General features: G+C 25.9%; 2 protein-coding genes across 4 annotated transcripts; both read right to left on the bottom strand.

The window, feature by feature from the left end:
* Positions 1–1254: 1254 nt before the first annotated feature.
* On the bottom strand, positions 1255–17638 carry LOC129612448 (ethanolamine-phosphate cytidylyltransferase). Of its 3 annotated transcripts, none has more exons than XM_055526042.1 (8): positions 11328–11528; positions 6188–6325; positions 5952–6064; positions 5821–5887; positions 5593–5705; positions 4855–5021; positions 4566–4751; positions 1255–4506 (listed from the first exon to the last, which is right to left on the bottom strand). In XM_055526042.1, exons 1-8 carry the CDS (start codon positions 11384–11386, stop codon positions 4186–4188), a joined length of 1164 nt encoding a protein of 387 aa, XP_055382017.1. In that variant the 5' UTR covers positions 11387–11528; the 3' UTR covers positions 1255–4185. The 3 variants fall into 3 exon arrangements, with proteins under 3 accessions (XP_055382017.1, XP_055382018.1, XP_055382019.1); XM_055526043.1 differs by lacking the exon at positions 11328–11528 and adding an exon at positions 17328–17638 and having other exon boundaries at positions 1256–4506; XM_055526044.1 differs by having other exon boundaries at positions 1256–4506; positions 4855–4982; positions 11328–11520.
* Positions 17639–23420: 5782 nt separating this feature from the next.
* Positions 23421–25201, bottom strand: LOC129612459 (prolactin regulatory element-binding protein). The gene is made up of 5 exons (XM_055526064.1): positions 24954–25201; positions 24361–24878; positions 23890–24304; positions 23668–23830; positions 23421–23601 (listed from the first exon to the last, which is right to left on the bottom strand). Exons 1-5 carry the CDS (start codon positions 25092–25094, stop codon positions 23516–23518), a joined length of 1323 nt encoding a protein of 440 aa, XP_055382039.1. The 5' UTR covers positions 25095–25201; the 3' UTR covers positions 23421–23515.
* Positions 25202–25532: the final 331 nt, after the last annotated feature.

Here is a 25532-nt window from a genome sequence, read left to right as displayed (position 1 = left end):
ATTGGCATTTAAAAAATTTTACGAAAAGAATAGGTTAAAATTTCAACGTAGAATCTAAGAAATTAGGAAAGAAATTTAAAAAGGAAAAAAAAAACTATAAAAATCTTAAGGTGACAATTTTTATTTGTTGTAAAGTGAAATAAAGTAAGAAAGCAAAGTGAATTAAAGTATTTCCAAAAATCATATTGGTACGCACAATTTATTTATGTAGGTATTATTTTGCACATCCATATTTATATGTAGATATTCTCTTATAATCTTATTTTCCAGATAAATACATAATTATTAAAGCATGAAAAATTTCTAATAAAAATATTAGCTTTTCGCCTGTAAATATAAATTTGACCTAAAAAAAATGAATTATAAATTATTAAAATATAATAACCCAATATTAACCCTCAGTTGGGGGGGGGGGGGTTCTATAAATAAAACTGTATTTTTGGTTGTTCAAAAAAAATTGATTTTTGTACGTAATGTTCAATAGTAAAAAAAAAAAATTATCTAAAATTTTTCTTTTACTTCTCTCAATAAATTTAAATTGAGTGATTTTGAACTTTTCTACTATTTATATTATTATAGTCAATAATAATATAATTTTATCAACTCGGTTAAAACGTTTGAATTCTAAGGTTAAACATTTTCAAAGAATTGTGTTAATCTTTAAAATGTTTTCTCTTCTACAAGCCGGCGGAAAAATAAAATAAAATATTTTTGTGGTTTTTTCTTACATCTTACGAAAATTTTCCCCTCTAGAAACGATTTATGAGTTGAATGTTCTTATTCTTTTATTTCTACTTTTTGTTTTTTTGTTTTTTTTAGAATCAAATTTAGCTCAATGGCTCATCACATTCATTAATTTATAATTTGTTTCCCAGTTGTCATTTCACGTTGTTTTTTATCATTTTAATATGTTATGAAATTAGTTAATTCTTTTGATAATGAATGACGGGAATCATCATATTATAAACGTGATACACCATAATTCAATATAATTGTTTAAAAAATATCTGGAATTTTCCAAATTATAGTCATATTTTTTATGATTTTTCTTTCTTCTTAAAGAAAAAAAAGTTATCACGGATCGTAATATTATGTTAAGTTTTTTTACTTTGCATAGATAAGAAAATGCATCTTATTTAAATGTTAGTTAATAGTCAATTTTCTAGGAGTCACTTTTTTCAATTTTTATCAACGACATACTGAAATTTTTTAATATTAATTCTCATAAAATTTTTTAATTTATTTCTTTATTTAATGTATGTAAAGAATACACCAATATATTATTTCATAGTTTTAATCTACAAAAAATTTAAAATTTTATAATAATTTTCATCTAGCTAAAAATGTATGCCTCATAAAATAATATTAAAATAACAATTAAAATTATATAAACAAAAGTTACATCGAAATATACATATTATCTATAAATATAATATTGATAGTTATTCATAATATAAAAGTACTTTGGTTTACAAGATTATTATTCTTAAGTTTTTATGGTTTTTTAAATTTTCTTCAATTATTATTGTATTTTTCTATAAAATTCATATTCCCTAAAAGATTACTTGTTACATTATAAAACTGTTTACTTAATCTGATCCAACATTTTATTTAATTCCTAAACTATTACCTATTTCATGTTCGTATTGTTATTCGAAACAATGTGATTCAATCATTATTTTAAATACTTTATATTAATGTATAAAAAATGTAATTTTAAAACTGGTAGTTGATATTTTTTAATTATGAAAAATTGTTTGTCCGTATTATGCTGAGGAAATTTAACAACGATTAGTTGATACATTTTAAGATAATTAAGAAACCGTCGAACAAAATTGATTTCCAAAAAACGTTTACAAATGGTTCTTTTACGGATTAGTGGATTAGTTTAATTGAACAAAACCGAAGGTCGTTTTGCACCTTTTGTTCTGTAATTAAAAATATCAACTACCTGTTTTGCTTCCAAACTTATAGTTAATAATAATTGTTATGTGCAATTATTATTAATCCTTTTTACAATTTATGTGATTTTTATGATGAATTATTATTAGGTGAATCAAACACATCCAAACTATACACAATAGGCATTGGCTCTCGTCTAGATTGTTTAAAAAAGAAAATAAAATTAAAAAAATGTAATATAAAAAATTAAAAATGTTATAGACAAAGCAGTTTTAACATAAAAATTGTTGCCGGCTTTTATTAAAATATCAATGTATGCATATTTAATAAGTTGTGTATTTATAAAATTTTAAAGCATTATATTTATTTTAAATATCTATCCATTTAAAAAATCGATAAACTGTTAAGTTTAACAGGATAACCTTCTTTTAAATGACAACAATATTATCAAAATCAAAATTAATTAGAAAACTTTCTACATAATTATAGTATTTTTTTAATATTCAATGGAATACAGTCACCACTTACAAATTAATTACAATAGTAGTAGTAAGTTATTAAGAACAAAAAATTTAAGTTAAAATTTAATTTAATAAAAAATACATGCAAATTAAAAAAAAAAAAGAAATAAATGAAATCATTTTATTTTACAATAATAAATGTAATTTTTAAATAAGAAAATGCAAAAGAACATGTATACAACTATTTAAAAAAAGATAAAATAATTAAAATTTAAACAGAATTCTTGTTAAAGTAATCTAAAATTTAAAGAAAAGATATTAAGAAAGACGTTCTTCTAAAATTGTACAGTTTTTTGAAATTGCAAGCTTTATTTAAGAGACAAATTTTGTTCTTATCAAAATAACGTAAAAGTTTAGAAAAATACACTTATACATACATATATGCATATAAAAGTTTTAACCACAAACAGAGTATTTTAGAAAGATTCGAATACTTCTTTTCTCAGTTTGCCTTAGGGTTTTGCGTACATTGACACATGTTAATACTTTTCGTTCCAATATTATATAGCTTTCTCAGAACTAGAATTCGTGAAGATGTAGTACAATAAAAAACAGAATGTTTCCTTTAGTAATTTCGAATTCCTTTAAAAATATGATAAATAACCCAACAAAACACAAGAAGTAATCTGAAGCAATTTTCTAACTATATATAACTTTCTTAAGCTAATATATGTATGTATGCGTGTATACATGGTCTATGTTATTTATAATTATAACTATGTGAAATTTTATTAAAGCATATTAAAAAAATATGGCAAGTGATATTTCGTATTTGCATAAAATTTAAGATTAAAATACTTTTTTGCAGGCTAAATACGTATATATAGAAAATTTTTTTATTTATTTATATTTATGTGAATTTGCATAATTTTATGTCTTGCTAATATACATATTTCTTTTAATACGAGATATCATATATCCTGTAGCAAAACTATTATGAACTTCAGAATTTCTACAAAGCACATTGATGAGCTATGAGGTGCCGATTCATTTTATAAAAAAAAATGGAAAATTTGCAAATACGTATTATAACTTGCCTTAAAAATTAAATTATATCTCATTTTTAAAGTGTAAAACTTAAAAATAATATATAATTTTAAACGTTAGAGTAAATTAGTAAAACAATAGATAAAATTTTAATGTTTTAAATTGTTTATAATATTTATACACAACAAAACTTTTGAATCCTCCGCCACAAAAAAAGCAAATAGCGTTACATTTCATCATTTTAGAAAATTAAAAGTATTATATATTACTATAATTAACCTAAAATTAAGCTATTTAAGTCTAAAAAGGCTTACAAAAATAAATACTTAAATAACAACGAAAATTATTCTGATAAACAAACAAACAATTTGTATATAAAAAAAAGTGATGTAATGTAAATTATAAAGAAAGAAATTGAAAAGCATACGTTGTATTTAAATAAAAATCAAACATATGTATGTGTATAATTAAATTATTTAAGAAAAATTAGTGTTTATAATACAAATGTGAAAAAAAACTGTCAACTTTTATATTTATGTAAAACCTTTGTTCAGTTTATTTTGTTCTTTAGGTTCTTAAAATTTCATTCTATTTCTTTAGTTTCTCATATTTGAATTAACAGAAGCATTTATTATTTATTTTTTTATATATAAATGTTATTTTTAACTCATAAAGTTTTTTTTTAAATTAAATTTCTAAAATATTTTGTTTTTATTGTAATTACATATATTTGCAACCATTTGCATTTCTTCATAATTGTTAAAAAAAAAAAATTTTAACCAGCTTTTTGAGTTTGTTTGATAGCCTTTTGATAGGCTTCATAAGCTTCGATTTCTTTCTTTTCTTTCTTAGTATTTCTTGTTTCGTACTCTAATCTATGACTAATTATCCTTTGAACAATTTTTTCTGTTGTCATATTGTTTTCAGAATCGATCAACAAAAATTTTCCTAACGTCTTTGGTATAGCATATGGATCAATGTTACCGTGATCTAATGATATTGGAGTTTGACCATGACACACAACATCAACCTTAAAGTGTTCCATTAAATCCTTCGTTACTGAATACGGGGCACCAATAACAACTTCATTAACATACTAAAATTATATTTAATATTGAAAAAAATTTAAAGTATCAAAAATAATATATATAATACTTTGCAAGCAAGTACACTTAAAGTTCTTTCATGCAAATTCATTATTGGGTAATTACTGCCTTTATAACGATTAACAACTGGATCAGTATGTAATCCAACAATCAAATAATCGCCGTACTGTTTTGCTTTTTCAAGGAAATCTAAATGACCCACATGGAAAAGATCAAAAGCACCAGCAACATAAACCTTTTAAATTAAACAAAAAATACATATATACATTAATTTTACTTTTAATTGTATCTACATAAATTATTATTTGCTTACATTTAAAATTTAAAATTCAACTTACTATTTTATCTCCAGACTTCGGCGCTTTACCATCACTGAACTGTATAATTTTTTGGGTTGTGGGTAAAAACTGACTGCAACCAGTCCAAGGACTTCGAGCTGCTGAGTCCTGACCCATATTTGACGAACCTAACGGTGATTTTATTCGTTTGGAATATTTAAAATTGTCTATTTTTTGATTTTTATATTCAAACATATATTTTACATAAAATGTTTTTGAAAAGTGTAATTATAACAAAAGAGGAGAAGCAAATAAAAATCATAAGAGCGTAAAATAAAAAAAAGGGCAGAAATGATCAGAAAAAAAATATATTAATACATAGGAAAAAAAAATTGAATTAAAAAAATAAAGGAAATTGTTTAAGAAAACAGGACAATATGAAATATACACAAACAATAAACGTAAAATGAATTTGACACAAAGTATTGAAGTAAATCTTTGGAATATTTTTTTATAGTATAAAGACAATGCATGCAAACAAACAAACACATTTCTACAACAAATTAATTATTTCACGTGTAAATTTCAACACAAAAATTTTCAATCATAAAACTTATAAGACATACATATAAACACTAAGTTATCTAATAACGAAACTACAATAAAAATATGTAAATATGAAATAACCAAAACGCTTACACAAAAGTAAGTCAACATTTTAAGAATATAAAACTCAATAAATTTCGCTTATTTGTTTATATATATAAATACACACACGAGTATTTTATAAAAACTTACCTTCTTTCTCTATACAGTATTCGTTATTGCCTTGTCTGAAATGATTTCTAGTCATTAAAAGCATTCGGCCTACAAGATCTGTTGTTGAGATTCCAGCTGTACGTGACACTTCCCTAAAACAGAAAAATATTCAAGCATATTATTTTTTGAAAAGAATAATTTTTAATAATTATAAGAAATAGTTTTTAAATATGTAATTATTGTATTTGCAAAAAAAATATTTCTTACTTATAACGATTTGCTTCTTTAACCAAATGGTAAGTATCAATTCCATCTGCTGTCATTGTAATATCATCTGGAATTTATAGGATATGAAATGATATTTTCCGTATGTAAGGTATTCTATTCTTACAACTTACCACCATGGACGCAAAAATCACAATCATATTTATCTAATGTTTCCAATGTTGTTACATAGGGAGCACCTTCAATCACTTCATCTACCCATTTAATACCACGAACCATTTTGTATCTAATCAAAAAATTAAATAGTATTGAAAATTACACAATAAAAGGGATATTTTAAAATTCACTATATTTACATATCAGTAAAATAAATTTATTACTGAATGCTTGAAATTTTTAAAAATTTTACCTCTCTTCTTGCGTGAATACTGGAGGACCTTTATGTTTTGTAATTTCTTCGTCTGTATGAACTCCAACAATTAATTTATCACCAAGTGCCTTCGCTTGACGTAAGGAATTCGCATGACCAAAATGCACCATGTCATAACTACAAAAAAAGAAAAAGTAGTAGTTTTTGAACAGAATACAAAAATTTCATATTAAAATTTTGGATGAAAAGTCTTATAAACCTTTCACGTGTTAATTAAACTTAAGAAAAAATCAGTTGAAATTACTTCTTTCATAGTATATCCTATTTTCTCCGACTAAGTGTCAGCAGATGGTTGATGAAAAAAAGAAATTGATTATGGTCTCTTAAACTTGGCATAACCTTCCACGTCTTAAACTTTTCGTGATGGAATATTTTCTCTGAATTTTTATAATAGAACTCATTTTTTTCTCGGAAATTCATGTTTTCCTTTTTAGTACGCAAAAAATTATATTAAGGATACAACGTTTACCAGGAAGCAATTCAGAAAATTTTTGAATTGTTAATGACACACTAATTGCTCATGATGCACATAATTTGAAAGTGCTTTATAAAGAAATTAATAAATTTAGTGCTTTATAGAGATAAAAATTAGCCATTTTAAATGCGCTTTTCAGAAATATTTCCACATAAAGAGTATTACTTTGAAGAACAAGTCTTGTTATAAATACCAATAAATTAATAAATCTTGTTATAAATACCAATAAGTATTTTTAAAAAATCAAAGACTGTTTTATTTAGTTGCCCTAAGATCAAGAATAAAAGTCAATTAAAATTTTTGAATACTGTTAGTATGTCAATTAATATTAAAAAGAAAACTGTGATTTGGTGAGCGACAATTATTCTATCAAAATAATTGCATAACACAGAATTGTCTTAGATAGCGAAACAAAGCTTTTGTCTTTAAAAAACCATCAAAAATGGACAACAATATTCAAGAATTTTTTAATAATTTTAAATGCCTTGAAAATAGAGTGTTCGAAAGTTCACTTTAATTCAACAATTTTAAAATTCTAAATCAATGTACAAAGACATGTAAACAACTTTTATGAAAAATCAAAAAAAAAAGAAAGAAAATCAATAGAATTTTGCATTAAATTCTTTTTATTAAAAATCAATTAATTTTAAAAAATCATTGACATGCATCAATTAAAATGTAAGCATGAAATATGAATAAAAAGAAGCAATAATAAATCAGAACAATAACACTAACGTATTTTTATTTGAGAAACATGTGAAATTATCAACTATTTTAAGGAAATCAACATTTTTTCTCTGTTCTGCTTGACATTCTGATTAGAAACGCGTGTTTCATAAAGCTTTGCAATCCCTTTTTTTGTTTTTTAAATTGTGCCTTATCGTCACAAAAAAAATATTTTAATGCTTAACTGTTACATATTATTATAAAATATGGAGGTCAATAGCTCAATAACGTTATTAGAAAAAAAAAACATAAGTTATCTTCAAAATTAAACATACAAAACAAAAAAACTAACATTTTCCTTAGCATATCCGGGTTATAGGTATCATTTTGTATATATGTATGTACTTATAAAATGAGACCATAATAAACTTCACAGGGGATAAGCAGAATGATTGGCGATTGTGGTTTCCGATATTTTTAGAATTTATTGGACCTATTAATAAAATTTTGATTTTGGTTCTGATTTAATAGTTATTATTTATCATTCTATTGAATGGTTAATAATAACTGAAACAAAATTAAAACAGAAAATGGCATCATTAGAAAAAAAAATTATAAGCAATTCTAATATGTTGAATAGTAAAATAATTTAAACATGGAATAACAATTACCACATTCTAGTAACTAATTACGGCTTAAGCAGTAATTAATTTTAAATAATAATTATTGGATTAAAATAGTAATTAATTATAGGTTCTATATTGAATATGAGAGATACAGTGTGTCTAAATCTAGAATGATCTGGTCAAAACGCAAAATTTTCAGATCCTGAAATTAAGAAAATATTCTTAATACAGAGTTTTCCAATAATAGGGGCAATAAAATGTTCATTTCCAATATGTATGTATATTTGTACATATATTTTTTAAGTTTCAACATATTGGATAAAAATTTTTTTAGTGGAATTAGTGAAAACGTTGAATGTAAAACATAATTTTGTATTGAAAGATACGTCAGAAATTTTCCTACTATTTTTCAACCATTTAACATGTACATTTATTTTTAATATTTCTTATAAAAGCAAATTTAACAAAACTTTTCTCGTTTCATAAAAACTTCGTTTGTTTATTTTCAAAACACTATACACGTGAATTATCTTAAATTTTTTTATAAATTAAATAAAAAAAGTAATTAAAATTTTAAGAAGTGTAAATAATTTTTGAAAATAAACTAATTTTAGTACAATAATTACCTAAATGTGAAATATGAAACTAAATACTAGTTCGTTACGTCATTAAGAACTTAATTTACTATAAAATTGAATTTTACAGACAATTAGCTTAAGAGTTAATAAGCATGGAAAAAAACTTTTGGAATATTCATGTAATTTTTTACGTGATAAAACAAAGAATGTTTAAACGAAAATACTAACTTATTTAACAATTAAACAGCGTTAAAATTTAATTGGGTACCTACAGAGTTGAAAAATGAAAAATAAATGTGTGTTTCTTATGAAGATTAGTTTTTTAATTATTTAATTATTTGTTTTTTATAATTTATAATTTGTATGAACACACTAAGAATACTAATAAGTATATATGTGCAAAATATGAGCACACCTAAAAATTCAAATTCAGAAGTAATTAGATGTTAAATAAACAAAAAAAAGAACAAAAAAATAAAAAACATTTATTTTCAATTTTGAAAAATTCTTTTTGAAACAGCCATTAAATAATAACATCGTAAGCTATAGTAAGAGAAATAAGTAAATTTATATTCATTTTAAAGAATTAAACAGAAAATGCAAGAAACTACCAATTACAATTGTTCAATTTTGCTGATTCTGTGAGATTTCATTTTTTGTTTTGTTTATTTTTCTAAAGTACAAATTCCAAAATATGACCTAGCATTCTCTACATATTAATATTTTAATCATTTTTTTTCTTTTTTTTTTGTAATTATTTGGTAATTATTATAGTCTTTTATTCATAACAATAAAATTTAAATATTTTGTTTATGTATGGAATTCCAATAATAAAAACAATATTTTTAACTTTAGAAGAGAAAAGCAAGAAGAAACCGTTTCTTGATAATGAAATACTGAAAAATTCCACGAAAATTCTTGTAACAATAATTGTTTTCCATAGTTTTGAAAAACATTCATAGTTGAGAGAACTGCATTCCGATTATAAACACTTTCTTTTAATTGTAAGAGAAATTATTTTGCCTCTTCGACATTCAATAGACAGTATAATATAATAGACAATATAAGTTAATGCACCGGTTGAAAATCTTTAAAGAAAATTTTCATCAACACGTACATATACATATATAAATAAATTCGTTTAAAACAAATATGAATTCGAATGTCAAAATAAAAAATCTTATGTGGTCAGCACATAACCGACCGCGATGTATATTGTCTAAATTGGTGAAGGCATTCCAGAAGATTATGAAAATGCGTTTTAAACACTTCTTTACAATTTTAAGGGAATTAATAAGATTTTAGTTAACATACCTAGAAAAATGTGAATTTGGCTGTTATGTTGGCATTTTATGCCGTTCGGATTATACGAAAAATTAGTCAGTAACTTCTGGTAACAACCAGAGCTGAAATGTTAAATTTCAAGAAATCCCATCAATTCGATTCGCAGATATGGCAAAAGATGTAAAATCGGCCCCAAGCTCAGTTCAAAAAATTTACAGATTCATCGTTTTAACACCTTGAATTTGAATGAAATTTCAATGTAATCGGTTGATTATTTTTCGTTATATGCGCAAAAATGTATTTGGTCCGTAATAAACATCCAGTTGCTGACATCTAATTTCTTTCAAAAGTTAGGATGTTCCGCGTACGGTTAAATAAAGCTTATATATGAAATTTCAAGTAAATCTCTTGAATATTTTCTTCAAAATGATCAAAAATGTAAAACAGACCCGTTAAAAGTCCAGTTACCGAGGCCTGATATGTCCCAAAAGTTGATGAATCCATGCTGTAGTCGAAATGAACTTACATTTAAAATTTCAAAAAAATTTTAGCTATGACACGGATTTATTAATTTTTGGGATATGTCAGACTTCGGAAACTGAATCTTTTTTCGGGAAAGATCTGAACTAGGAAACCCAAATGGGGGCCGATTTTACATTTTTTACCATATCAGCGAAACAGATGATACTGACACGGATTTCTTGAAATTTGATATTTGAGTTCTGATTGTACCGAAATTAACTGGTAGACTTTTCAGAATTTGAACCGAAATTCTACACTTAGAGACATATTTACATTTTTTTAGATATGGTAACTAAAAGCTAGTAAGGTTAAATTGAAAAAAAACGTCCTTAAAATTTAAAAAAAGAAAGTGTTTAAAACGGTTGTGCTCACCACATCAGATTTTTTTATTTAACATCATTATAGTTTGTAAGAATCAGTTAAGGTAAAAGTTTACGCAGTTAACGTTTTTGCAATTTTTCGATGATAATTAGTTAAATTTCTTTTCTTATAAAAAAAAATTAATCAATAATATAAAAAAAAAGTCAACAGGTTTAATTACTTGTAATTAAATTGTGAATCCCGTTTTTCTTGCTATTTTCTTTTTAATTATTCATTTAACATTACAGGTACACAAGCATTCGCAAGAAAATTCTGGTTAATGAGTAACTTTTCTCACTTTGTATAAATAAACTGATGGTTGCGAAAATAATTGTAGCCACATAGGGACTACTATTGCTCAAAAATTATTTTGTTTAATTTTGTGTTGTTTTTCATTTTAGTCACTATCAAAGCACTCACTATCAGGTTTCATAATCGAAATTTCAGAAAATCATCTACAATTGATTAATTCTTATAAGTTCATAATATTAAGAAAGCTTGAAGAAAAAAATTACTATTTATTTCGAATAAAGATTATCAATTAAAAAAATTAATAACCAATATGATGGTCTGTTATCATTGTTTTTGTTAGATATATATGAACTCACTTTTTAGGCGACCTATCACCAATTTTGGGTGCCATCATCAAATGAAAAATAGTTGCCATTGTGCATTGTAATTTCTTTGGTGAAAGGTAGTTTGTCACTCATTTTTGCTTTCGTTCACATTTTTGGAACAATGGACCCTGTCATCATATTTTTCTCTTCCCAGCACAGTTTACTACCTGTTTTGATTGTCTTTTAAGGTATTTTTTTTATTTTCTTTTTAAAATATTCTTCCCGTTGTTGTTATAATAGAATGACAAATTGTTTTTTTTAAAACTTTTTTTCTAGATAGCAAAATATTAAAATGCAATTATAATTAAAGGAATAGTTTTTTGATATAAAGATATTATTATTGAATTTGAATTACAATTATATAGGTAAAATTAAATTCATTTATACAAATGTACTTAAATTTTCATTTGTATTGCTAGCAAAATTTTTATAACTAAAATAAAAGCTTTACTAGATTTCATTAAAAAAAATAAAATACAAAATAAATATTACTGAAATGAAAATGTTTCATAAACAAAAATTCACCAGTTAATGACCCATGCCCATTTTCTTCTATGTTTAAGTTATACGTGTAAGTGATACAGGCTGAGTTTCCATTGACAACATTTTCATTCATGATTATTTTTATTTTGTACGAATAAAAGTTTAATTTATATATGTAAGCGTAAAAAGTATTGTAGTTATTTTTTTCTTATAATAAAATATAATGAATGTACGTACACTGCATGTACATGTGTATGTGTATATATTATGTATATTTATCTATTTATTTATTTATTATTAATTTCTAGAACAATAAAACAAGCACATATTTATTTTTTTTATGTTTACTCTAGATTCTGGAATTACAAGTACAAATAATTTATTTCAAGAAACGTATGATCGGGAGTAAAGTCTACTTCGTGTTACTCTTATATTCAAAATTATTATTTAGTGATAATAAATTGTTTTCTTTTTATAATTTTTTCTTTTATTTCTTTATTAATTTGATTTAATTAATTTTTTTATATTTTAATTGAAACTGAGAAAAAAATATGTTGTTTTCAAATATGATTATATTTACAGTTATCGTTATAACAAGGAATTCTGCGCTATTTTTTATTAAAAATCCATAAGAGGCCGCAATAGTCCCCGCAATTCTTTAGAAGTTAATTTTGTTAAAAATTAATGACAGATTGGCATATCTGATATGGTCAATAAAAAATCTGATATGGTCAACAATAAACTGACCAAAGCAAAGTCGTCTTAGAAAGAGTTGTACAAGATTATGAAAATGTGGCTCAAGTACTTTTTTCAATTTTTAAGGACGCTACATATATTAAAGTTACATTTATTAGATTTCAAGAAATACTGCCCATTCGTTTTTGAGGTAATAAATGTAAAATCAGTTCTTTTTCCCCAAAAACTAGTCCATTCTGACTTCTGGTCAGAATTGTAATTCCACGGGAGTTGAAATATTAAATTTAACGGAAATTTGTTAATAATAATGTCTATTTATGTGCACAAAAAAGTAAATTTGGGCTATAATAAATGTTCAATCCCGAAGCCTGCTCTATCCCAAAAATTAGCATTGAGCCATCCGTGATATAACCAGTGTTGGGATATTGAAATTTTTTAAGCCAAATTTGGCATGATATATGTTAGATGTGCATTTGGTTTCTTAAAAATTATATCAAGAACTTTTTTGGCATAATAATATCTAAAAAATCTCTGAAAAAATCATTCGTAATGCTTCGTATTTACAGATAGAAAAAATTTTAAGGAATAAGTTAAATGAAAGGTAACAAACGTTGTGCTGTTATTGTGTATAATGTTAAAACTTTCAGATATTAATATGCTCAGCTTTAAAATTCGAGCAAAAAATTATTGAAGTTGCTATCTCGTAGTAAATATGTAAATTTTTTTACGGACGCGATATTTTCAAGACTGAAATTATTTTATTAATTTGTTCAAGACAGTTTTGTTTACATAATATGCAAACATATATGTATATATTGTACGTGAAACAGAAGAAAAAGTTAATCTTTTATTGTTCAAGTTATTCAACTATATTTGAACCTCTAAGTTTTTAACATTTAACATAAAATGGTATTGCCTTTTACCTAAACTAGCCAAATTTATTCAATCAGATAACCAAGCACTGAACATAAGGAAAGGAAACAAAGATAGAAATTTTTTCTAAAAATTGGCCCAGCTGAAATTCAGACACACGAGACAGACCAACATACTTATAAAAATAGTTTGTTTACATTTCCTTATCATGCAGAAGTAATAGCCATTTCCGCCAAAAACTCGACACGCGAAACTTGTGGCATTGAATGCAATACTGTCGATCAATCAATATCTAAATAATATCTTATTTTTACTGCTTCATCTTCTGTAACATAAAAAATTTTTTAATGTTTGGGGACATAAACAATAGATTAAGCAACTGGACATATAAAAAAATTTCTTAGGAAATTATCCAGCTAGAAAAAACTGAAAAAATCAAGGGAAAAATTTTATTTTGAACATAAAGTTCGAATGCTTGGCACAGAATCAAGCATCATTTCTATTTTAAGTCCTTTACTAAGCCTTTCTGAAACTGTTTGTTTGAAGTTCCTATCTTTTTCAGCACAGAAGTTATAATCAAAAAAACCTGGATAAGTAAAAATTCCGTGAAAATTCGTAGAAATCCTTGGAACTTGGAAACCCTTAAGATTTGACCCCCAGTCCGGAACAAAAGCTTCACCCATTTTCGATATTCTATCCAATAGTATATTTTGTTGTATAACTTTCAGAATCACCCCGTATTCTTATACAATATGTTTTCGCTTGTATGTTTTATTAAATTACTTTTCACATTCATATTTCCTGTTTTTATATGCTTATGTACATATTTTTTTAAACAAAAAGTAAAAGATCTACCGCTGCTTTTAATCAAATGATATCAGTTAATTTATATACACACACGCACATATTCATACGCTTATTTCGACATAATTTGAAGTGTGAATTACTCTTGAAAAAAATTAATATTTTTTTTGTATATTTTGTTCTAGTTAATATTAAAACTAAATCATACGATTTGATATTTTTTGCAAGTGCGATTACTCATTAACTAAACATATGAAGAACTACCTGAAACCGTTACCTACTTATTAAGTAAAAGTATACAATATCAAACAACTTGCATGTTAGTAAGAATATACTCAATAAACTAAAAAACTTTCTTATCGATTAATAAAATGTCTACATTATTGAGCTGTATACAATATTATTATGTAAGCAAAAACAAGTACAAATGTTTACATATGATTAATAAAATATAATAAATGTACATATGTATGTATTTATATTCAATACAAAATATAGGCTAATATATAACTAGTCTAAACAAGATTTCACGGAAAAATTATTTAATTGAATTAAAGCGTAAGATTAATTTTAAGTACTTGCATAAATATTGAAGAGTATTTTTATTTGACACACTAATGAAATTGTTCTATGTACCTATATTAAAAATCAAATCAATTTCTTTTAATATCAGGGAAAAATAGCTCTAAATATAAGCGTTTTCTTTTTAATTTATTTGAAATTTTCTTATTAATTTTAATTGTTTTGAGTTTTTTTTAGCGTAAATATTGTTTGATAGCAAACATTTTCGTGTTTCGTTTTAAAAATATAGATATGTATTTCTTTTTTAACAAAACTTTTCCAACCAGAATCCAAAAAAAAACTAGAATTCGAATTGAAGAAGTTTTATCCGTGAAAATAGTCTTGTTTTATATTTCGTTCAAGACTTGATATACATCATGTAATTCAGACATTATTATAATATATCATGTACTTAAAAATCAGTCACCAAAGTGATAAATTACATTAACTTACACAAAAATACAATAGTTTGCAAAAAAGTTTAAAAAAATACTGTTTTCGGTCTTCAAATTTGTCTGGAAAATAGTTTTTTTAAGTTTTTTTATTTTGACTGCCATGTTTTCATGACAAACCATATTTTATAAAATTTAAATTACATGAAATGCATCACTAGGTTTCGTTTGAGCAAATGCTACTTTAGTTTACACCTGAAACCTATGAATCAGCAATGTACATATGTATGCTATTGCTGCAAATTTTAAGATATATTCATTAAATATAATAATATAAGATATATTATATTAAATATCATATTAAGATTAAACTATGTTTCTTACAAATCAACAAATTATTTGATATTCTGTTACATTTATCATTATTATTTTTAGTTATTAATTTAGTTAGTATCCGGATACTAACGAAAATTAATAGAAATTTAATCGTAATTATGCTTTTAACGATAAGTTAGAATTTAATTGAAAGTATTACACTGAAATACAGAATTATATACAAAACTTACATTGTCTAATATAGCTAACTATAAGCTAGGTAATGTTTTTAAGTACTTTCTTTTGTTTTTTGAATAATGTCACAATTGAAATAACAATTTTATTGCCGTACTTATTTAAACGTACAGTCATACGTAGTTGAATAAAGCAAGACGAATAAAATACAATTAAATATTTCAGTATAATATACAAGTACATTATTATTTAGGAAAACAAGTTGAATATAACATATACGTTCTTACTTGTATAACAGTCGTATAACATGGGTATGATACGAAGGTATGAGTATTGGTATAATACGTTCTTCATTCCATTTTTGAATACAACATTAGAAAAGTTTCCTTTTATTTAATATACATACATACATAAGTGTGTAGGAGCAATAAATAGGCAAATATATTTTCAATATAAATGTGTATATGTATTTAAAATTTGAAAATTCCTAACATATGTATCTAAATCAAAACATATGTATATACGCTTCAATGTTTGACTCGCAGGAGTGAGGTGTGCGCACAATATAAAATTATGACAGTTCTAAGAAGATAAACATACGTGTTTCTATGCCATACGTAAGTCTTCATACCTGTCAACAAAGGAGTAAAATAATTGAAATAATTTAAAACACCAAAATTTGAATAAAAACAAAAGTAGAGAAAGTGGAACCGTAAATATAAGAGGAAATTTCCGATAATTTTACTTTTCCTCTTTCTTTTATTACATTATAGGTATGTACATATATATATAGCCCCACATAAGCAATGGTATTTTATCAAATGCCATTACGTCAATATGAAAAAGTTTAATAGATATGTATCTATATGATTACCTATGCTGAAGTCGAAACATACCAGCCTAAAAAACTTTTATCATATCATAATAACGCGCACGTGTGTAGTTACATGACCCATTGTCTAAATTTAAGGTAATTTATAAAAGTTTTGTTTCACAAAATATTTTTGAATAAAGTACATACATAAATAGGCCGACATAACTATGACGGGTAACATTGGAAAACGGTATACATATGTATGTATGTACATTGGTACATTAAAAGATATCCACATTCATATGTATGATTCTATCCATCTATGTAGGTAGGTACCTGTCTATATTAATCTCTATATATAGGTACCTGTCTATATGTTTCAATTTAAAATATGTAAATATCGATTTTTTCTTTTACGTACTTATTTTAAATATTAATTTTTAATTTTATTACTTGATTTTTCCACTATATGTGTGTACTTTAAAAAGATATAACAAAGCATTACCTTCACATAGCTCCGGCTTTCGAAAATTTTTACTGGAACTACCTGGTAACTACCTATACCTACATAATGATGTAGATATTAATTCTTAATTTTACAAAAATTTTCATGTTTTGCAAATCACATCATCACACAAGGTCAAGAGCAATATATTCAAATCCAAACAAAAAAGAAAAGAGAAAAACAAAAACCATAGTTTATTTTCGTCACAGTGGAAATTTTTTTACCGAGGCCACTTCTCTTTAGCTTAAGCCTCAGACGCCCACTTAGTTACACTAAGTATGACTAATCAATTGTTGAAGAATACACATGCATACATATATGTAAATATTAAACGAATCTATGTAGATACTCACCAGCCATCGCACCAAACTCTAACTTCTTTTTTTTCTGATCCCATCTTTGTCAAATATATATTTTGTTACGATGTAATACCACAATTCAACAATATTTTAGAGTATTTTAAATATTTTCCCAAAAATAATCCAAATCACTAAATTTTATAATACCGCCTTAATTACAATGTATATGTGTATGTGTATTTATTCAATTGAAAATTTGAGTCCAGAAAAATTGAATAAGGATTAGATCACGCCACTTTTTTCCTCAGAATATATTATGGATTTACTAATTTACTATTTTATTACGCGACGTTTGTTGTGCTACTATCTTTATTCCCCTTTGGAACAATTGCTTTTATAAGAAGCTTTTCTTTCAAATTATACAAACAAACAAAATATAATGACAGCAACTGTCACGTGGGATATCTTTTTGTTTTTAAATTAAGAACATTAAATGGTAATCTGACATTTCATAATTCTCTAATAGTTCACAATAGTAAAACACAAACTCAAAAATTTATTTACAAAAATTTTCTAGCATACGCTAATTTTGTCAGATGCGATTTATTATAATAAATTATTGATAATTTTGAATTTATAAAATAATTACGACAATTTTGATAATAGTAATTAAATAAGTACTGTAAGGTTTTTTATTAAAACTAAACCAGAATAACATAGAAGTGTAAGTATAATTTGGTTACAGAAATATATTAAAATATAATAGTAATAAAGCAAGTTTGCGATTCTACATTTTGACTTATGTCATTGTTCTCGCAAATGTAGAATATGTAATGCGCGATCTTAAAATTTAACAACAAAAATTTTTTTTGGAAAATAATTTTAAATTTTACAAATTTAACACAATAAATAGATGAATTAAATTAATATGCTGGTAATTAATATGGACCTTGTTATGAATAAATCCGATATACGATATGCGATACAAATACCGTATCGTTATCATTTAATCTATAACCAGGGCTGTCGTTTGATTTTTAGGATAAGGAGCAGAAATATTCGAAAAAGGAATCCATTTTCAAAAAAGTGGAGCCAATTCCTATATTTCATAAGAATCAATTAATTATTGTAAAACATAAACTTTCAAAAAAAATTATTAACAAATTAATAAATCCGAATTGAAAAATATCACAATAAAAATTTAAACTTAAAATAATATTTTTTACATAAAACTTCATACATGTACGTTTGTACATTTTTTAAAGTTTAATGATTAGAAAATGCCGTCAAATGTTAAAAAAACCTCAATGTTAATGACGTTTTTTTCTGATCATATATTTTCTGCTTTATTAATTTCCTTATATAAAAAAGCTTACTTCAAGTAAGAAAAATGTATACCTGAAATTTTCTTCCTGTAAGTTTAAATAAGACCTCAACTTGGTTTCACACCAATATTTCAAAGTTCATTCAAGTTTTTTATACCAATATTTTTAAATAATTCTTTTGAATTTGAAATGTTGCTTACCATTTCAACATGAAAACAGTTTCTCAATTTAGTTTTAATCAAATTAACAGAAGAAAATACGCTTTCAGCTGCCCTAAACAATGCGCTAAACTGAGGGAGCTTTGAATAAATTTTTTAAGTTTTCAGCAATATAATCGATCGAATTCAATCAAAATGTCAAAATTGCAATATTATCGTATAAAAGCTATATTGATGTGTATTATATTTTGTTGTCAGGTTCAAAGATTTTAAATTCATATGAACTCATACAATCATATGAAAAATTTAAAAATAAAAAAAAAGTTTGCCATAGACAAGTTTTGTTTTAAATACAATAAAATAATACAATGCTATCAACTGAATTTTTTTTGAAGACGAAGACGAAGAACTACATCAAGACATAAGGATCACATGAAGAAAGAATAGAGATCTGTTGTAGGAGGTCCTATACTATTTATGTAATTCATAAGAAATTTTGATCCAAAATTTATCGGCACAAGTTTTTGAACAAACATTTCTTGCAGTATCTAAATTCTGTTCCATTATTTCAGTTACCTTATTAAGTTGAGATTTATTACTAACAATTCTGTTCCTAAAAATACAATATCAAATTTATTTTAACTTATAGTTCTCAATTATGTTAATAATAATTTTATTAACTGAAAAACTACTTGTAAAATCACTGTCGTATGTTATCGTATAGTAAAACTTACCCGATAAAATCTATCTGGAAATTCCAAAAATAAATTTTTCATAATACAATAAACGCTAATTTACATGCGATAATGTAAATCAAATGAAATACGATAAATCATCCGAAACAATGCCGATAAATAAATTACATAATACTAGTACTACAATAACTATCAGAATTTAGAAATATCGTGTATCGTACAATATATTTTTTTAATAATAAGGGCCTATATTTCTGTTTCTCTTTAATAAGATTTCCCATCTTCCCATTTTCAAAATAAATAAGGTTTTTAGTCTAAAATCGCTTATTTTAGAAGTCATGTATATTATGTGATATTTGAAATGGTAGTACTAGAAAATCATCCTTAAAAACATCAAAAATGAGACCAACTATTTTTTAATGAAAACTTTGAACGTCCTTTTTTCTAAAAATTTACCTTGAAAAAATTCAAATTGATACAAAGCTAATATTAAATATTGCAAAAAAATAATAAAACTAGCTGCAGGAAATTTTGCAGTCAGGTGCTCAATCATGCCACAGATGTATCCTTGGAATTTTTGTGGAATGGTTTGACAGATTCGGGTAGACAATTTTAAAAGCTAACATTAAATATTTGAAAAAACAATGAAATTCAGAATAAAATTAGGCGGTTGTATGTCAATTTATGCTTTATGGAATGGTTTCTCAGGTTTGAGTAGTTGCCTTACAACTATAAAAACTAATTTCAAATATTTGAAAAAGTTATAAAGTTGAATTCATGAAACTTGTTACATTTTCGCCACACTTGTTGAATTGGACCGTCACTGCTGTATTGAATTTGCTCTCACTAATGTTGAATTTGCGCTCATCAGAAAAATTAACTTTATTCCAAAAATCGGTATTTTTACAGCAGTGACGCTGGCGAAAATGTAACACTGAACTGACCGTCACTAATGTTGAATTTGCTCTGATCAGAAAAAATAACTTTATTCAAAAAATCGGTATTTTTACAGCAGTGACGATGGCGAAAATGTAACACTGAACTGAATAAAGAAAATTTATGTGTAACAGTGAAACATGGACCATATGCAACAGCTGCACATATTGTAAGGGAGTGGATATTATATAATATTCCAAGTACTCTAAAAACACCTCCCCAATCTCCAGATATCAATCCCGTTGAACATTTATGGGATGTTTTAGAAAAAAGGGTTCGAACTCATCACGTTACATCTACGACCCAATTAAAGGAAGTTTTAGCAAACGAATGGGCAAACATTCAATGTCTAACAGACTAAAAGAAGTTTGGAAAAGAAAAGGAATACCTACTTTATATTAGTTACTAATATTTTTTTATAAATTAAAATATAACATGTGCAGTGCCTAACATGTTTTCGCACATAAGTAATTTGCCATAAAATTTTTATTTAATTATTTTTTGATTCGGTTATGAATTTGAAAATTTGTTATTACGTATTGAATAAAGAATAAATTAATGAATAAATTTTACTTTTAGTGCTTTTATGTAGAGTTTATATTTTTTTCAGAAATTCGGTTCAAAAATAAAATTTCTAGCTGTGCCTATACTTTTTTCAGTCAGTGTAAATCGAATCTACTTTAGAAAGTTCAGAGCTGAAAATTTGTGTTTTTTTTTTATTATTGGGACCATTTTCGCTATTTTTAAACTTCAGCGATAAAAAATGAAAATCGCTAAAAAAATACTAGCAGTTTTAAGTGCCTTTTATTGGAATTAGGTTTGTGATGAAAATAAAAATTAAACAAGTAAAAACGTTTCAGTCGGTATAAACCGATTGAATTATACCCTGCACTTTTCGTTGTTGTATAGCAATTACTCGAACCTGTGAAACCATTCTATAGAAACTTCAGAAATGTCTGGCCTATAATTGGACGCACGACTGCCAAGTTTCATGAATCTGACTTTATTATTTTTCCAAATATTTAGAATAAGCTTTTGGAGTTGTATTGCAACTACCCGAACCTGTCAAGCATTTCAACCAAAAGTTAAGAAAAGTATCTGACCTATATTTGGACACGCAACTGCCAAGTTTCATCAATCTGACTATATTATTTTTCCAAATATTTATAGAATAAGCTTTTGGACTAAGGGAGCTACTCGAACCTGTCAAGCAATTTCACCAAAACTTCAGAAATATGTCTGACCTACAATTGGACACACGACTGCCAAGTCTCATGAATATGACTTTATTATTTTTCCAAATATTTAAAATTAGGTTCTGGAGTTGTATGGCAAGTACCCCAACCTGTCAAGCAATTCCACCAAAAATAAAGAAAAGTATCTGACCTATAATTGGACACGTAACTGCCAAGTTTCATGAATCTGACTTTATCATTTTTCCAAATATTTAGGATAAGCTTTTGAACTTGTGTGGCAGGCACCCGAACCTGTCAAGCAATTCCATTAAAACTTCAGAAATATATCTGACTTATAGTTGGACACATGACTGCCAAGTTTCATGAATCTGATTTTATTATTTTTCCGAATATAAAAAATTTGCTTTGGAGTTGTATGGCAGCCACCCGAACCGGTGCAGCTATCCCATTAAAATTTTTAGAGAATGTGTAGAATATAATTGGACACATGTATACAAAATTTTATATTAATACCTTTATTAGTTTTTGAAATATTTAAAATAAACTCTTTGTGTATGGCAGCTACCTGAACTCGTTGTCCGAATTAATTCAATTACAGTAGGGTTCGTCCTTGGCACAAAAGAAAAAACTTGTGAAATTTTGGTGTCGATTGCATTATTCGTTTTTGAGGTATGTATCGTGCGATCGGACGGACGGACGGACGGATATATCTAAATCTACGCAGAATTTGACGCTGAGAAAGAATATACATATATATATGTCCATACCGGAGACGACTCCTTCAAGTAGTTACAAACTCCATACCAAAGTTAATATTATATCCTTTACGAAGTGCAGGGTATAAAAAAAAGCATTTGACTCTTTTCTTTAAAAAACATTTTGACAAATTAAAAATACTCTAACAGATTTATTATTGCGTTTATTTATTTTCCATTATTTTTAATGTTCACTTCTGGCGACTTATGGCTTCTTACGAGATGGCTCTTTTTTCATATTGTGCCTAACATGTCGATTATCCTTAAGCTACGATATTATTTGTAGAAATATCGCATCATTTGGTAGAAATATTCTTTAAAATTTTTATTTAAAACATATTTTTAGGAATAAATCTCGTGCAAGCCATATTTTCATTTGTGAAATTTTTAGCGAATTTACCGTAAATTAAGCCTATAAATTGAATTTTGTGTTTTTTTAAATGATTTTGAGTTTGACTGTTTAAATGATTTTGCGTTTGACAAATTTTGAATGAATTCAAAATTTGTGTTCTTTTTCGTAATCAAACGTGTGGTGTATATTTTTCGTGGATTCTAAGTATATATTCTATTATAAATTTTATATTAAGTAGATGTAGACAATTTCAATATTCACAGACCGTTAATTTAGCGATTTTTTTTGTGATGTCAACACTTACTGGGTTCATTTTAAAGTTTGAGCTTTCAGGTTTCAATTTTTTTTCAATTATCAATCGAATCAGATTTAACGGTTGAGATAAAAAACGAAAAAGGCCTTAGAAAAACATCTAAAAAATATCTTTTACTTTGGAAAAATGTTGTCACATAAAGTCTATATTTAAACATATATCAAGAATAACGTCTTGTTCGTTATTATACAAGCGGAGTATAGTATAACCATTCCTTTTTTAAAGAGCTTACATAAACCGTAAATATTTTACTTGAAAATTACGTTACCTGAATGTACATGTATGTATGTATGTACGTACTAGTCGCCGAGTTTGGAATGGTGAGAAAGATATTGTTCTAAATTCCACAATCTTGTTTATTAAGGTCCAAAAAGTAATGAAATTTTTAATGCATTTTTTAAAAAAAGAAAAGAATAATCTGTTTTTTATCGATAATTTATTGCTTAATTAAATTTCGCAGCAAGTCCATTTTTCAGTTAAATAAAGTATGTTATCAAATTCAGCTACTTAATTTATATCCCTAAATATGAGCACAGAATAAAAGATACTATCAAGACTGCGAAGATAAATATAGTCGCAACCCAAGCTGGTAACGTTTCTAAAAATATTTCAAAAGTGATACATATGTTAACGATATTTAGCAATATTTATATAAGTGACTTACGTCTATATTGTAGTTTATGTACACAAACCCTATTATCAACAGATATGGATAAAACCGCAGCTTCAGTGTCACTTGATATTGGTGGACCTTCTTGATTTGTTACTGGTAAAAATGCTAAACCTGTTACGAACATAGAATGAGCATTTGGAATGTGAAGTACACGCTGAAAATATTTCCGATTACATTTCAAGAACACAAAATTATAATTTATAACAACTATACCTGTAAACTAAATGCAACATATATTGAGATACTTCCTGAGAACATTGTACCAATGGCCACAAATCTTCCATCATCCCTGACTGCTAACGAAGCTAAACTTTCATTGATTTCTACACCAATTTTTATTTTGCCACTATCACATTCCCATTGCTGAAGAAATCCTTTTTGTTTACCTACTTTTCCCAAGGGGTTGGTAATTGTAAATAATCGATATTCATTTTTATTTCCCTCAATTGTTCCATATCGACATCTTTTAAATATATACTTGGCACTATTTGGTGTCGGCCACTCCAAACTTTGATGAAGTTTTCCTTTAAGTAAATTCCAAACAAGACCTTTTCCATCTTTTGCTATCGAACATATATATTTTGAGTCAGGACTAAAATCAATATCATCAATCTCCTTCGTGTGAGCTCTAAAATTATTATAAAGAACTGAAAAGGTGTTTTTGAGAAATATTTTATTTCGTACGCTATTTCATTATGTTTAATTATTTGTGGAAAATTCCATATCCTCAAAAAACCATCTGTTCCTCCAGTACTCATCCAATGGCCATTGGGAGATATTTTTACTACTTTTTGTAATGGTTCTATTGGCAAAAAATCGGTTTGTACAGAATCTCCAGGTTTAATCTCGAATGTAATTTTTTTCATTGCACTTTGAGCACCATTTGCTAATTTAATTTTAGGTTTATCTTGTAAATTTTCTACGCCACTACTTTTTTCGCTATTTAACCTTCGCCTAATTTTTCCATTTTGTGTTACACCATTACTATGGTGTGTTGGTAATTTTTCACCCTCCTCACCCTCAACCAATATTTTTGGATTAACATAATACATCTGGGAATGAGATTCTTGCCCAGCAACTAAATATGACCGTTTTCCATCATTTTTCACAGCAAAATTCATTACTACATTTAAACCAGTTTCGTGTCGAATGACCTCCTCAGCAACAAATTTACTTCCGTCATGATATATTTCGTATATTTCCTATAGAAAATTTTAAACCAGTTGTTATTTTTTTATTTCCATTTTTTATGAAAAAGATAGGTAATATGATCTTACGAAACCATTTGCTACTCCTGTTTTACTCGAACCTCCTCCTCCAGCAACAAGGACATGACGACTCGTTAACATTTCTACGGCATAAAGTGGAAAATTGACTCTTGCTAAAAGACCACCGCTAGGTCTTCTTCTTGGGGCCATTTCACTTCTTACTTAAAATATTTTAAGTTTTTTTTAATTAAATTAGCTTAATCCTATTTATTGATCCTTTATTACTTCTAGCTAATTAAAAATGAATGAAAACAAAGTTCCACGTAATTTTTAATGACAATATGATATAAAATTGACATTTGATTGTCAAAATAGAGGTGCAATAAATTTTGTATCAAATTGAGAGTAATATAAATGGCAAAAAAAAAAACTTTGACAACATTGAATTATGGGTAAAAATTAGGAACAGAATGAAGTACAGGTTTATTGTTTTAGTTCCGTTCGTTCTAAAATTGCAACATGAAAGATGAAACATTAAAAAATGACAATTTTTTGTTATAATATACTTCTATCTTAATACCAAAACAAAAACAGCTGATTTCGACGTTCCTTTTACCTTTCGCGTTCTTATAATAATTTTTAATTGAA

The sequence above is a fragment of the Condylostylus longicornis genome, unplaced genomic scaffold, assembly GCF_029603195.1.
Source record: "Condylostylus longicornis isolate FDR11 unplaced genomic scaffold, ASM2960319v2 ptg000072l, whole genome shotgun sequence".
NCBI classification, from domain to species: domain Eukaryota; kingdom Metazoa; phylum Arthropoda; class Insecta; order Diptera; family Dolichopodidae; genus Condylostylus; species Condylostylus longicornis.
This window is presented reverse-complemented; position numbering and strand designations above follow the sequence as displayed.

Bases quoted from the DNA above. Each gene is read 5' to 3' on its own strand.
- LOC129612448 (XM_055526042.1), bottom strand. From the start codon at position 11,386: ATGGCAACTATTTTTCATTTGATGATGGCACCCAAAATTGGTGATAGG. The intron at 6,065-6,187 runs GTAAAATTTTTA...TTTTTTGATTAG, and splicing joins GTATTCACGCAAGAAGAGAG to ATACAAAATGGTTCGTGGTA. The intron at 5,888-5,951 runs GTAAGTTGTAAG...TATAAATTCCAG, and splicing joins TGATTTTTGCGTCCATGGTG to ATGATATTACAATGACAGCA.
- LOC129612459 (XM_055526064.1), bottom strand. From the start codon at position 25,094: ATGGCCCCAAGAAGAAGACCTAGCGGTGGTCTTTTAGCAAGAGTCAAT. The intron at 24,879-24,953 runs GTAAGATCATAT...AATTTTCTATAG, and splicing joins CAGGAGTAGCAAATGGTTTC to GAAATATACGAAATATATCA. The intron at 23,602-23,667 runs GTAAGTCACTTA...AAATATTTTTAG, and splicing joins ACATAAACTACAATATAGAC to AAACGTTACCAGCTTGGGTT.